General features: G+C 41.6%; 1 protein-coding gene across 1 annotated transcript in view; it reads right to left on the reverse strand.

The window, feature by feature from the left end:
* The window catches only part of LOC104528532 (teneurin-4-like), a gene marked incomplete at its 3' end in the record, with an annotated part of 96,236 nt that overhangs the window by 40,771 nt on the left and 40,045 nt on the right, over positions 1–15,420 (reverse strand). Inside the window, exon 6 of the mRNA XM_010172569.2 lies at positions 14,398–14,598. Coding sequence (XP_010170871.2) covers positions 14,398–14,598 — 201 coding nt within the window. The remainder of the gene's footprint in view (positions 1–14,397; positions 14,599–15,420) is intronic.

The raw sequence follows: 15,420 nt of genomic DNA on the forward strand, positions 1-15,420 counted from the left end.
GACCCTAACCAGGACACCTCCGTTGGCCTAAATCCTGATTCTTGCCAGGTTCTGCAGAAGGAGGACTGAGTACAGGTCTTCAATAAATGTGGAGAAGGAACAACTCTGCACTTGCAGAAAAGACTTGATATGCACACAGAAGGTATAAAACATGTGCATGACAGAAGAGGAGAGAGTTTTTACTTTAAGCAGTTGAGCTGGCTTAGCTGTCTATCTCTAGGAGAAGGGTTGCTGAAAATCCCTAATAAAAGAAAGCCCCCATCTCTGGCCCTCAGCTAGACACAAAAGATTAACTTCACTTCAGCCCTTTTCCCCATTTTCCTTCTGGTATTTAGTTCTTTGCAGGCATAAGCAGCTTTGTCTTTAACTGAAAGGTTTCTGCAAATCCTCTTCTAGGTCTCATCTCTCTCTGGAGATTCAAATCAGGAAAATATACAACTCTGAGCTACCTAACTTGGAGATGAGGGGTCCACAGAGTAGCTGCTCACCTAGTGTTGAACAGATCTCGAAGATCTGTCCCATAACTGCCCTGGAACCCACTTTCCATCTCTAAAATGAGTAACGAATCAGTTTGGTATAGTAATACACTTCAACTGGAGAGCACCCCTGTGGAGAGGGACCTAGGGGTTCTGGTTGATGGCAAGTTGAACATGAGCCAACAGTGTCCCCTGGCAGCCAAAAGGGACACCCGTGTCCTGGGGGCACCCAGCACTGCACTGTGAGCGGGGCCAGGGAGGGGATCGTTCCGCTCTGCTCTGCACTGGGGCAGCCTCACCTCCAGCACTGGGGGCAGTTTGGGCAACACAGGAGAAAAAGGATCTGAAGCTCCTGGAGAGTGTCCAGAGGAGGGACACAAAATTGGGGAAGGGTTTAGAGGGGAAGCTATATGAAGAGAGTCACCTGGTTTGTTCAGCCTGGAGAAGAGGAGACTGAGAGGAAATCTCATCATGGTCTGGAACTTCCTCCGAAGGGGAAGAGGAGGGGCAGGCGCTGATCTCTTCTCTCTGGCCACCAACGAATGCCAGGAGCAGAGGACATGGCAGGAAGATGTGCCAGCGGAGGGTGAGGTTGGCCATGAGGAAAAGGTTCTTGAGGCAGAGGGTGGTGGAGCACTGGCACAGGCTCCCCAGGGAGGTGCTCATGGCACCAAGTTTGACAATATTCCAGAAGCAGTTGGACAACGTGCCCTCAGGGACATGGTGGGAATGTTGGGATTGTCCTGTGCAGGGACAGGAGTTGGACTCAGTGATCCTTGTGGGTCTCTTCCAGCTCACAACAATCTGTGATTCTGTGATTCTATTCTTATCCTCTGAGACTGAGCCTCTTACTCTATAAACACACAGCACCCAGCATGTTGGGACTCTCCAGAGTTCTTTTTAGAGACAGTAAGAACAGGAGTAGTCATCAGCAATCCCTGTGCTAATGGGTGAAAGTTCTTACCTAATCTGTGCAGCTGCACAATGTACAGTGTGACAGTTGGGATGTCTGTTAAAAAAAATCTCTCTTTTAAGTGCAATTTCAGCTTGCTTCATATTTGCATAAAGGTTTTCCAGCTCTTATCTGAAAAGCTATAACTCTGTCAAATGAAATTCCATTAAACTATTCTGCTGCCTTTTATCAGCCTCTAGTTTCTACAATATTTATACCCTACTTTTATCCTTGTCTTAAATGCTAGGGACTGACCATCACATTGTGTCCAAAGCATCTCCTCTACTGCTGTGATTTACTTCTGTGCTTGTGTCAATCTTCCCTTTATTTATTATTCTGAACTTTATTTTAAACTGTCTCTTGCTGTTGAATAGCAAGACATGAAATGCCAGGTATTGATGGACTTCAGTCTTGGAGCTGAGATTTGTTGAATAAAAATAAATATCCCAAAGTGCAGGATTATGGTTTTCTCTTTGATGCTTAATTGGATGTCTGTGCTTTCTGGGATGTGAGTTAAAGCTTCCCAAAGAAGAAACAATTCCTAATGTATTAAATGAAGTTCTTAACAAGGATTCTTCTCTGGACTAATTTTAATTTCCTTTATGTGTGCATAAGAAGGAGATAATTTGACAGCAGAAAAGCCTTTTGCTCGTGCTTACAGTCATTAAAAAGAACTAATTTCTTTTCCAATTCTGTACTGTTGGGTTTTGTCTAAAACAAATTCAACAGAGCATTTACAAATGTGAGTGCTGCAGTAATCACAACCTGGATTTGCTTGGGATTCCCTTATTCAGAGTTTGGCACCACTATGCAGACAGTCCCAACGTGGTTTCATAGAATCATGGAATCACAGAAGCATAGAATCACAGTCATAGAATCATAGGATGGTTTGGGTTGGAAGGGACCTTTAAAGATCATCCAGTCCAACCCCCCTGCAGTGAGCAGGGACATCTTCAACCAGATCAGGTTGCTCAGAGACCCGACCAACTTCACTTTGAAAGTTTCCAGGGATGTGGCATCTACCACCTCTCTGGCCACCTTGGCCAGTGTTTCACCACCCTCAGTGTAAAAAATTTCTTCCTTCTATCTAGTCTGAATCTCCCCTCTTTTAGTTTAGAACCATCACCCCTTGTCCTATCACTACAGGCCCTGCTAAAAAGTCTGTCCTCATCTTTCTCACAGGCCCCCTTTAAGTACTGAAAAGGTGCAATAAGATCTCCCTGGAGTCTTCTCTTTTCCAGGCTGAACAAGCCCAACTGTCTCAGCCTTTCCTTATAGGACAGGTGTTCCATCCCTCTGATCATTTTTGTGGCCCTTTTTTTCCTTTTTCTTCAGACAACATTTCTCCAAGGAATTTAGAAATTTTATTGTTATTAATCCCTTTCAAAAGGACACAGAGAACACGTATGAAACGTGCTGGGCTGATAGTCTTGTCTATCCACACAAATGAGATGCAGCAGCAGCTGCTCCAAAAGCTTTGTGTCTGCTGTGCTGTCCATATGCCTCGACACTGCTCTGAAAGGATCACCTTTACAGAAAGGAAGCAAAGCTCTCTCCAAAGCCCTTTCAAACTTTCATCTGTCAAGCTCACTAGAAAGGTGCTCATTAGTTCAAATTGTGATGATAGTTTTTAGAGTATGAACACTCTGCAACATGGAAGGGGGCAGAGAGGCTACACTAAATCCAGTGCATCCACTTCAGACAGCTTATTAAATCATGGATTTCTGGCCTTCAATAGACACTGATCCACTCCATGACTATCACTGGTCTTATGTTATTTTGCTTGCTCATTTTTTTATTTTATTCTATTTTACTGACTCCTAGATTATTTTCCCTATTATTTAATCTCAGGCATTCTAAATCAAGATAAACATGATTTGATGAAGCTGAAATCATCCAATAAACATTTGCAGAAACTCTGATCATGATGAGCTCCAGTTGGGTTGGAGCGTAAGGTCACAGTGGCAGGAGCTATCCACCACCAACAGCATGGGATTGACTGAATGCAAGTGAAGAAGCCATGACATGGAACCTACAACCATCCTTGCTGAGCCAAATGCGTGAGGTATGAGAGGACAGTCTTGATCCAGCCTAATGAAGGCAGATCATAGGCAGAGCCTGACTACACTCAAGTATCCACCTTGCTGATACTCCAGTAGGATTTTGGTTAAAAGAGGGAATCGCCAGAAGCAGAGGTCTAAACTCACAAAGAGGATGTCTATGTGGTCTTCTGTGAGTTGGTTACAAACTGACTGGCCAAATTTATGGAACATCATGTACCTTCAGTTCAAAAGACACACAACTGCCACAGAGAATTCTAAGCCTGCAGAAATATACAGTGTTTCTGTGATAGTTTAACTTGGCTGGCAGCCAAACAAGACACAGCCACTCACAGCCCCCTGCCTTCTTCCTCCCCCCACCCAGGGAATCAGGGAGACAATTGGAGGGGTAAAGGTCAGGAGACTTCTAGGTTGAGATAAGAACAATGTAATCATCAGAGTAAAATAAAATTAAAATAGTAATAATAATAATGATAACAACTATATATATCAATGAGTGATGTACAGTACAATTGCTCACCACCTGCTGATAATGATCCCAGAGGAGTGAAAAGGAACCTGAAACCAAAATCACAATCCCAGAAAAGCGAGAGCCTGAGCGATTCCTGAGAGAACCCCCCCTTTCTGGTCAGCCCCAGTTAATATACTGAACATGACAGGATATGATCTGGAATATCTTATTGGCACATCCAACTGTCAGCTCTGGGTTTTACTGACTACTACACTTTTCTCCACTCCCTCTTCCAGTCCTCTCTTCTTGGAAACTGCCCAAGCTCAGTGTCCTTGTAGTTATCAACACTGTTCTCATAACAATCCCTACTGAAACCAAAACACAGCACTTTCCAGCTACTAAGAAGAAAATTAACCCTATCCTAGTAAAAACCAGGATAGATTCCTATGGTGTTACGAGCATGACCTATTCCATGCAGTGACTATAACATTTCACATTCTCAGCTGGCTTGATCAACTGGTTTTTATCTCCAAAAGAACTTGAAGAACCAGTTCACATCACACCTGCAGGACAGTAGTTTTGTCCTCAGTGAGCTGAATTAAGCTTACTGTGTCAAAGAAGTGACTTAATATTGTTTAAAAAAGCAGCAACTTCATGACAGATATTCTATTGTAGAGAAGGGGCTAAATGATGACCAGCCCCCATGTTGGCATGATGTAAATCAAGAAACTGTAAGGACTCAAAGGCTCCTCCTTTCAAAAGCAAAGTCAGAGAATAAGCCAAAATCTGGTCATCTGAGACTCATAAGTTTTCTGTGATGCAAGCAAATATGCTAATTGCTTAGCCACCCTCAAAACATGCTCTTTTAACAGTAGCCTGTTTTAATCATGGAATTTAACAGCTTGTTGTGGTGCTGTGAAACATCTCTTCTTCAAATCAGCCAATGCCACAGAGTCTAGTGCATCACTGCTCTTTTTAATCAGAAAAGTCCACCACACAAAGCATAATTGATCCAAACAAAAAGAACTTTTGAGCTCATGGTGTGACTGCTGAGGTCATATTGGGAGATAGAGAAGAATGCTGACCTAAAATTGGCATGCTGGGAATTAGCCCTAATTGTTGTAGAAAACAAATAGGGAATGGAATGGTCTGTCCATTGCCCTTTGAGGAAGTCTGTAAATTTGCACTGACGCTGGTACAGCTGATGTGAGAGAAAGAAGCTTTACTCATCACGGTATGCCTAAGGTCAGTGAAGACCAGGGATTGCTTGTTACACCACTGGACGCACATTATTCTCAGCTCGAGACATGACTTAATCAGATCAAATGTTTTGTGATCTAATGGTCAGATCTAGACTGATGATATCACCATTTCCACTGGTTTTGGCCAAATTTGAAATGACAGCTAGAACACAAGTTTTCAGGTCCTTCAATATCTCCTTTGGTCAAGATTGACTTCTTTACTGTAAGGGTGCCAGAGCCCTGGGACAGGCTGCCCAGAGAGGTTGTGGAGTCTCCTTCTCTGGAGATGTTCAAAACCCACCTGGATGCTTTCCTGTACAACCTGTTGTAGGGAACCTGCTTTGGCAGGGGGGTTGGACTAGATGATCTCCAGAGGTCCCTTCCAACCCCTACGATTCTGTGATTATGTGACTGCTGCAAACAGAGAAATGGCTAAAAGTAAGAACCTAAACACATCCCAGAGCTGTCAGAAGTTTGATGGATCTCTGGCTGGCCAGGGAAATGTGCTAAGACAATTTCTCAACTATCAGATTGTAAGTAGGAATCTATATTTGAAGAATAAGTTGCATTTTCTCTTTTATTGGGAGTTTTCTCCCTCCCTTTAGTATGTTCTTTTCATCTGATGACCACAAGATATTTGGACTTTTGAAGAATTGGACTCCCCACAAAAATAACCGCAGCCAATCTCAACAACTACCTTTTTTTCTATCACACCAGGGTCTCATTATACACATTTTCAAAAACCAAAGGGAAAGGGAGTAACAAGAATTCATATGAAAGCCTTCCTGAATACTTTTATTTCAAATGTTTTGGCTGGTTTTAGTCTTTTATTGCATCTTTAATAGAAAGCTTCGAAGACTTTAAAGGATAAGTTCATCTTGGGAATGAGTAGGCTAAAATCTGCACTCACAACCCCAACTACTTCAAAAACTTTATGTTTTATACTATGATAGCTCTTGTTAACACTGTTGATTCTCTGGATTCACTTATTCCTTCACAATTCACAAAGCAGATATCTGCCAGGCAGAGCTTGTGCTGGCCTTGTGTAACAGCTCTGGGCTGCACATACTTTATTCCCTCAGAGACAAAACTTACTTCACTCCACGCAAATAAAATGGGGAAGATAAGAAGTTCACAAATGAGCATGTTATGGTTCTGCAAGGCTGAGAATGAAATCCCTGCTGGTACAAAACATTTCCTGGCCTTCAATGACTGTTAAAAGACCAAGTTAAGGCCTTCAAGAGTGAGTTTGCAATTTTAATATTGAGCCAGAACAGATTTTGATGGTATCTTATGAAGCCTAGCTTTGAGGATCATGTACTCCCATCATTTCAATTGCCCCAGACTAATGTTTCTCACTACACTGCAAGGTTAGTGAGACGAATAAGTTACAAGCTGAAGGAAGATCATTTAAAGTGGCATTTGATTACATAGCTGTGCCAAATGACTTTTTCTTAAGTCATTAAGATCTAAAATATATGGATGTTTATCAATTTCAGGTGTTGTAACCTGGGATTTAGTTCTCTTGTTCTTCCCCACATGTTTTAAAGCTAAGAAAAAGACAAATCAGCCATTTTTTAGGCATTAAAGGGGGCCCTAGTCTGTACCACGTGACAGTGGATGTAATATCCGTCTTTTATAGAGACCTTTACCCCTTAATGAAGAAAATTATGGTTTAAAGGAGGAATTATATGAACATTTTCCAAGGTTGGATTTTTATCTTGGTGGTCTTTGGCATAGCATGAATTTACAGGAGATTTTGTTTTGTAAGGTTAACACCAATAAGTTCAAGGAAATAAATTTTTACCACACATGTTGCATCAATCCTGGTGAGCTTTGGCCAATAGGATATGACGTTGTCTGGTAAAATACATGAGAACTGTGTTTCTGTGTGTCTGTATCTGTGTGTGTGTGTGTGTGCAGTAATGTCCTGCACAATTCCTGATAAAAAAAGACATTGGAAGGTAATGGTGCATTTGCTCTAGCTTTCCTCTTTAAAAGTCCATTCTTCTTGGTCTCCTTATCTACTAATTGGAATACAGAAAATATGCCTATTTCAGTGAACTGTACAACTTTGTGCTGGGGAACTCTGTTGGGTGCTATCTGAAAGGTTTTCACCATTGTTAATTTATACAACTAAATTGGTACTAAAAAATTCAGTCATTACCACCAGCTGATACAGAATCTTACATCTAATCATTGTTTGTGAACGGACTTGAATTGACCCAAACTCCTGAAAAGTAAACATTGACTTCAATGTGCTGTGCAATAATTTATAAGAATGTGGCTTCTCTGCAATCAGAGGCATGGATACACACACCATGCCAGTTTTATTTTAAATGTAGCTTCTCAGCCTACCTACTTCTTTGCACCTCGAGTATTGTGTTCAGTTTTGGGCTCCTCATTCCAAGAAGGACATGGAGGTGCTGGAGCGTGTCCAGAGAAGGGCAACGGAGCTGGGGAAGGGTCTGGAGCACAAGTGTGCTGAGTTCACGGCTGAGGGAACTGGGGGTGTTGAGCCTGGAGAAAAGGAGGCTGAGGGGAGACCTTCTTGCTCTGTCCAAGTCCCTGAAAGGAGGGTGGAGAGAGGTGGGGGTGAGTCTATTCAACCAAGGAACAAGTGACAGAACAAGAGGAAATGGCCTCAAGTTGCACCAAGGGCAGTTGAGATTGGATGTGAGGAAGAATTTCTTTGCTGAAAGGGTTCTAAGGCATTGGAAGGGGTTGCCCAGGGTAGTGGTGGAGTCCCCATCCCTGGAGGGATTGAAGAGTCGTGTAGACATAGTGCTGAGGGACATGGGTTAGTTGGGGACTTGTCAGTGTTGGGTTAATGATTGGACTCGATGATCTTAAAGGTCTTTTCCAATCGAGGCAATTCTGGGATTCTGTGAAAAGCAGTAAAGCCATGGAGGATTGTTTTACAACTGGTGGGTAAATGCCTGCTCTTCTGCCAGCCCTATGGATATCCACACTATTTCCTCACTGTACTTGGAGGCCGGGTTTATCTAGGCTTACCTGCAGGTGTCGTGATCACTAGACGGCAGTTTGAAGCCCCTGCTAAGCTGTTTTTAACAAATCACACAGGCTAAGAGGGAGTTTCCTATTTTTTATAGTAAATACCACAGTTCTGTAATCATCTCTCTCCTGTGGGACACCCTGTGATCATGATGCCTGCTGAGTCTTCTGCAGTTACTCGGCAGAACTGAGAATTTCTCAAAAGCTGAAACCCAAACTGCTCACAAGTAACATGAAGCACTCAAAGAAGAAGGCAGCCGAATCGATGAAAAATCAATTAAGCTTTGTTTCAATGACTTCCACTTAACTAAAATCTGAACAGCCCTCTGCAGAGGTTTCTCTTCTCTAGGACAACTATTCCACTAAACTGGTAATGTAATGGAAAGTCCAAAAGCAGGAAGGGATGGCATGGAACTAGGCATGAATCCAAAACTATATATTTTTTCTGCCCACTGGAGACATTTATAATATTTCTAGTCAGAGTAAGTGTGGCCAGGATGAGTGCTGCAGTGTTGGAAATGCTGAGGAGATGGATGGTCTGAAATAGTGTTCATGTCCCAAACAACAGGCACTCTGTGCTGTAGAATAATGCCTAACTGTCATTAAGGTTCAGGGCATTAAACTCCTGTCCTCAACTTTGGCATCCCTTTGGATCAGCCCAGTCAGTTCATTCTTTTCTTAGAGATGGCTGCTTGTAGCATCTGCATTGACCTTGAAGTTGGAATACTCTCCCAAAAAGTGAGAGAGCACATCCAACGCTTTCTCAGAGTGAGGAGACACTTGCAGTACGTGCCACAGGAGAAATTTAGGAACTTAAGGTAGCTTTTCAATAGACAGCTCCTGACAGTGGGATGTCCTAGCAGTTGAGGAGAGGTTCTCTGCAACACCGTAGTAAAGTTAGATCATCTGCATTTGTTTAAGGTAAATCATAAATGTCTAAATATCTTTGTGATCATAGACCTTAGTAACAAAGTTTGGCAACAAGTTACTGGGAACCAGTATTTCCTCCCTGTCACAGAGATGGGAAAGGGCAGTCATAAAGTCAAATGACATATCCTTAGAAAACACTGTTAGCAGCAGAAGTGGTGAAAGAAGCTATGAATAAGACCAAACTACTAGATTTCATGAGATATGGTCATGCAAGCTCAGCCTCAGTCTCTGGCCAGGCATGTTCACAGAATCACACAGAATCACAGAATGTTGGGGATTGGAAGGGACCTCGAAAGATCATCTAGTCCAATCCCCCTGCCAGAGCAGGAACCCAAATTAGATCACATAGAAAGGTGTCCAGGTGGGTTTTGAATGTCTCCAGAGAAGGAGACTCCACAACCTCCCTGGGCAGCCTGTTCCAGTGCTCCATCATCCTCACTGTAAAGATGTTCTCTTAGCCTTTTCAAAATGTGAAGAAAATCATAATAATTTCTAACTTTTTCACTGAGTCCCAGCTTCCAGTTCCCAGCTCTTATCACTCAATGTACAGCCCATGATTTTATATCTCCACTGCCAATTTAGGACCACCATATACAAAATACTATTTTTGTTACTGCTCTTCTCCAGTGTACATTTAAAGGTCTGAAGTATTGCACTGGATGTCAACCGTGCACAAAGTGAGTCATTATGAATGAGTGATTGAGAAGGGATCCTTATCTGTATGCAGGTCAATGTACAACCACTATCAACTGCCCAGAAAAAGTCAGCACACTTATTACACAGGGAACATAATTTCTATTGCTGTTTTGTATCATCAACTTGCCAATGATTCTTGTGAATATCATGGATGTCAAGATGTCAGAGAACAGTGTGAAAAACACTGATTTAAATTTGAGGAGAGTGAAGGACAACATCAGATAACTTAGTTCCTTTAAGAATGATTTTGCATCCAAAAATAATACAGTTTTGATGGGCCTGTGATTGTATTGATGCATTAGTGAGATCCCTCTGGGAAATGTGCGTTCCCCAAATGCAGATAACATGACTCACCTACTCATTTCACTGCACTCAGCAAATATGTCTTATGGTACATGTTTGGTGGCCTCTTGATTAGCCAGAAAATACTTGGTCCAGTTTAAATAGGTCAAGAGTGAGACTCTATCACATATTAAGTTCTGCTTCACGTTGCAGCTGTCCTGATTTTTGCTAGGATTGGGTTAATTTTCCTCTTAGTAGCTAGCAAGCACTGTGTTTTGGTTTCAGTAGGGATTGTTATGAGATTAATGTTGACAACTGCAAGGACACTGTGCTTGGGCAGTTTACAAAAAGAGGGGACTGGAAGGGGGAGTGGAGAAGAAAAGTGTAGTAGTCAGTAAAACCCAGAACTGACAGTTGGATGTGCCAATGAGATATTCCAGATCATATCCTGTCACGTTTAGTATATTAACGAGGGCTGACTGGAACTGGGGGGATTCTCTCTGGAATCACTTGGGCTCACCTTTCCAGGACTGTTATCAGTGGGTGGTGAGCAATAGTACTCTGCATCACTCATATATATATAGTTGTTGTTGTTATTATTATTATTATTATTATTTTACTCTAATGATTAAATTGTTCTTATCTCAACCTACAAGTCTCCTGACCTTTACCCCTCCAATTCTCTCCCTGATTTCCTGGGTGGGGGGGAAAGGGGTGGGGGGCACTGCGAGTGACTGTGTCTTGTTTGGCTGCCAGCCAAGTTAAACTATCACACAGCACAGGCCATTTCTTTCTTCCCACTATACTTGGACAATAAGCAGTTAAGAGAGCTGCCCTATAATGGCTTCATTAGTTGCCATGCTTGGAGAATGAAGTCCTTTGCTAGGGCTCATTAAGAGGTGAAGGGAGACAGCACACCAAAAACCTGGGATACAGAGGATCCGGGAGAGCAGATCCTGGAGAAGAGGGGTTAGGATGAGCAGTTCCTTAATGATCTTTCTTGTACTAAGCATTGCTGTGGACTTCTCAGCTGAACTGGGTTATAAAGGACCTTCTTGTACTTGTTTGTGCAACAGTACTAAGATGCAAAAGGAAAGAGATTTAATTCTCCCACGGAGAAATCAAAATGCCCCGTTTGCTGATCAGTGCAGGTTATCTCTGGGCTTATCTCTGCAACTTTCACTAAAAGACTTTCTTCTGTATTTGGGAAATTACTAAAAAGGAAACACATGCTGAAGGAAAGGAGATCCTAAGAAACTATCCCTTCTATGAAACGCTAATGCATGTTTAAGAAGCATTTTTCCAGAGTGAAAAATATGAGGTAGTATAGCAGCAGCCCTGTCTCGGGATATACTGCCAGTGGGCACACACATAAAGCAAAACAAAAACCAAACAATCTAAAAACCAACCCATATCATTACTTCTTCTTACAATGCAGTGCCAAGCAGAAGTCACAAGAAATTGAATTGCACAGCTTGTCTATGAAGATGCAGGGCTAAGCAGAATGAAAAAAAGATAAGCAGGAAACAGAAATCACTGTAATATTATTATCTTGTGAAAAACTAAGGGTTTTATCCAGCAATCTGTGTTCCTCTAAGATTCCTGCTAAAGGCAGGTGAAATCTACCTACTTAGCTGAAAGACTGAGTCTAAGGTTCAAAGATAGTCTAGTCTTTCTGCATAGGCCAAGCTGCTTCCACAGTGACTGGTACCTCCTGAATGAATACAGCATAGCACATTTCAGATAGGTATCAGTTTTGACTTCAAGATGTTAAAAGCTGGAGAACCTTCTATGTCTCCTCATTTTTTATTCTGTGTTTCCAGATGATTATGCTGTTCTCAGGGTCTGCTTCTCAATATGGTTTAAGGGGGCAGTCCTTGGCACTAGCCCATGGAGGCACAGTCCTACAGACTTCACTGGGATTGAACACAGTCCTAACTGCTTCGCTGAGCTGAGGTTGATTTATTCAAGTACTTAATTTTTTCATTTAATAATTCTGCTGCTCTGTTTGTTCCTGTTTTATAGGACAATAAAAATCTGGGCCCTTTAGTCTCTTCTACAGAACTTCCACCCCACTGGTTTGGGCAGTGTGTTGTTATGTGTACTAACATGCCTACTCACTCTATTTTAATCATGCAAGAAGGGTACCACACATCCTGTGAGTAAATGTATCTTTCAAATCAAGTTATCAATTCAGTAGAAAGGTCCAGGTTAGAAATGGAAGTTTACAAATCACCTTAGCTGTGATTTTAGCTGTGAGGCACAATAACCTGAATGTTACAATCAGCTCGGTGAGGAAAAAGGTCTTGGAATGATGCTCAAGTTTGTCTCAAATAACCTTACACTGTCAAAGAAAGTTTGCACTAGATGGATTTATAAAAGCAGTATAAGGAAAGCTTATAAATCATCTATACATGACCCTGCAGGTTAACAAAAGGGAAAGTGAATTCTGTTTGCATGTAGAAATGAACATTTTTCCAAATCCATCCCTGCAATCCCCAAACCTCCATATAAACTCAGAATAATGACTCAATTATGAACTATGCTACAAAATCACTAGAAATACACTACTACCTTTCCCTTTATAGTGGATTTATAAATGAACTCTTGAGTATGAAATTGAAGATGTTAATATGGGGAAAGGAAAAGTCTAACACCAAATTTATCCTCCTATCCATGCAGGATAGCTTCCCTCCCCACATCTGCAAAAGTTTTGATCAACCTAGGTTTAGCCCCAGACAACTAGGCCTTCTCTTTTGCTTGTTTTGCTTGTTTTTCAGCCCAGTTAATTTTACCTCATGACAAGCTTCCTAACATCTAACCTAAATGATGACTGTTGAAAAAGGTTTTCTTTTTATATCCCTTGTAGCAGTTTATTCAGTTTGCCCCATCCTTGGAAGTTACTCTGTTAAAATACTTGCAAGCTGTTCAGCTGATTTTCTTTACATATGATAGTAACTCCTCTGTGAATATGTTGTTTACATATTTTTTTTCTACTGTATCCACTCTCCTAATGGGTTTTTTTTTGTCGCTTTGCTGAAAATTCATTTCACTTCATTGCCTATACTGAGCTGCCCTGGATTTTTGGCCTAGTTCCAGCCCAGCTGTGTAAGGTAAAGAAGCTGGTTTTGCTGTGGTTTCTTATTTGTGAGCACAATATACAGCAAAAAAGCCAAAAGATGAATGTTCCATAGGTTCTGACTATTTAATGTACTATAGCATTTCTATAGTACATCTTGGAGGCCTACAAGAAAGCTGGGGAGGAACTTTTTACAAAGGCAGGTAGTGATAGAGCAAGGGGTAATGGCTTTAAACTGGAAGAGGGCAGGTTTAGATTAGATATTAGGAAGAAATTCTTCACTGTGAGGTTGTTCAGACACTGGAACAGGTTGCCCAGAGAAGCTGTGGCTGCTCCTCCCTGGAAGTGTTGAAGGCCAGGTTGGATGAGGCTTTGAGCAACCTGGTCTAGTGGAAGGTGTCCCTGCTGATGGCAGGGGGGTTGGAACTGGATGGGCTTTAACGTCCCTTCCAACCCAAACCATTCTGTGATTCAGTGTGGCATCTAAAATCTAACTGCACTTGGAAGAAAAGGCCCTTGAACAACTTTTCTTTAGCTTTCATTTCAGACATCTGATGCAGATTTTGAGCAAGATGCCCATTCAGCTGCGGAATGGAGGAAGGTCACAGTCCCAGACCTCTACACAAAACTGCCCATAAAAATCTGTCTTCTTTGGTAGGTGCTTGTACTATTAAATACTTCTACTCAGTTAACATATTTTTTACTTGATAGAGGACAGTGCTTACAGTCTTTTAATGCAAGCCCCATGTGACACTCATCCTCCTTTAGCTGAGCCTAGAAAAGCACAGCCTTTAAATTCAGAAGGGAAATGAGACCTGAAGGATTGCCACCTCTTCTTTCTTGTTTACAGCCACCTAAAGAATATTTAGTCATCTCCCAAAAATCAAAACAGACCCTTTGGTGGCTACTGGGATTCATCAAGAACTAACACCAGAACAAGCAGTTATATGTAGACCATCAATTATATTCATAGCAATATAATGAACAATAGCAAGCGTTGGTGGCTTTAATGGGGTTATTTATTACATTACTCTGTGCTCAGCAATGGAAGCAGAATTATTTATGTGGTTGAGCTACGGCATTTCTGCTTCCAGTCATGCCCTACATGTCCTTTACAAGAACACATTTGTAGCACTCTTTTTGTAGATCTAAATCTGAATATTTTACAAAGTTTCAATACAATAAAAAACAACAGTAAGTCACCGTTGACGTTACCGATTGAGCAATCATGTCCCGTCCAGTTGGGATCGCAGCTGCAGAGTCCAGTGTCCGGGAGGAAAGTTCCATGACCAGAGCATTGATCCAGACAAGTAGCTCTTGGGGTTTCACAATTTGTTCCTCCCCAGCCAACAGAACAGTGACACTCTCCTCGCACGCACACGCCTCGTCCCGAGCAGGTAGGATCCATGCAGTCCACTACATGGAACAAGGAAGAAGAAGAAGATAGGGAAAGCAAATGGGAATTTCAGGAAAAAGGCTATCAGGTTGTCATGTACACCAACGTACTTATACAGTATCTCAAGGATTCAATGAGAAAGCAAAACTCTGTTGTGCACAAAACAGATGTTTCATGCAAGAAGACAATGTCCCAAAAAGGCAGTGAGACCTAAAACACTTAACATGAAAAACAGAGAAAAATTTAATTATTAAGCCCATTCTTTGATCCAGGCCTACACTAATAAATGATCTTTTTTGTAAGAACAGGCTAATAGCAATTAAGAATAGAATAAGAATAATATTCTCTTGCATGCACATTGTGCCTCCATTTATTCTATTAGAATAACCTAAATTACTATTACTAATGAATTCAAAGCTGAGGTCTAGTTTTCTGAGAGAGTATTTTAAGTAAAGATTCAGCAGAAGTTGACTTGTTCAGTAAACTACACACTTAAATTGAAGAATATGCTGAAATCTATACAGGTTTCACAGGCACATAAATTTCTCATTAAACATATCTTGAAGTTTTCGGAAGTTAGGATTAAAACAAAATCATGTTTTCTTGGATATTGGTGTTCTTCTGGTTTTATTTTTGATCTATTAATTCTCCTAGATGATCTTTAAGGTCCCTTCCAATCCTAACCATTCTATGATTCTATGATTCTATGATTCTATAATACTCCCCCCTGCAGGAAAATTGTTGCCAAAAGGTCAAGGGAGGGGATTCTGCCCCTCTGTTCTACTCTCCTGAGACCCCACCTGCAGTGCTGCCTCCAGTTCTGGGGCCACCAACAGCAGAAG

This window comes from Antrostomus carolinensis, unplaced genomic scaffold (genome assembly GCF_000700745.2).
Source record: "Antrostomus carolinensis isolate BGI_N321 unplaced genomic scaffold, ASM70074v2 scaffold5817, whole genome shotgun sequence".
Taxonomy (NCBI): Eukaryota; Metazoa; Chordata; class Aves; order Caprimulgiformes; family Caprimulgidae; genus Antrostomus; species Antrostomus carolinensis.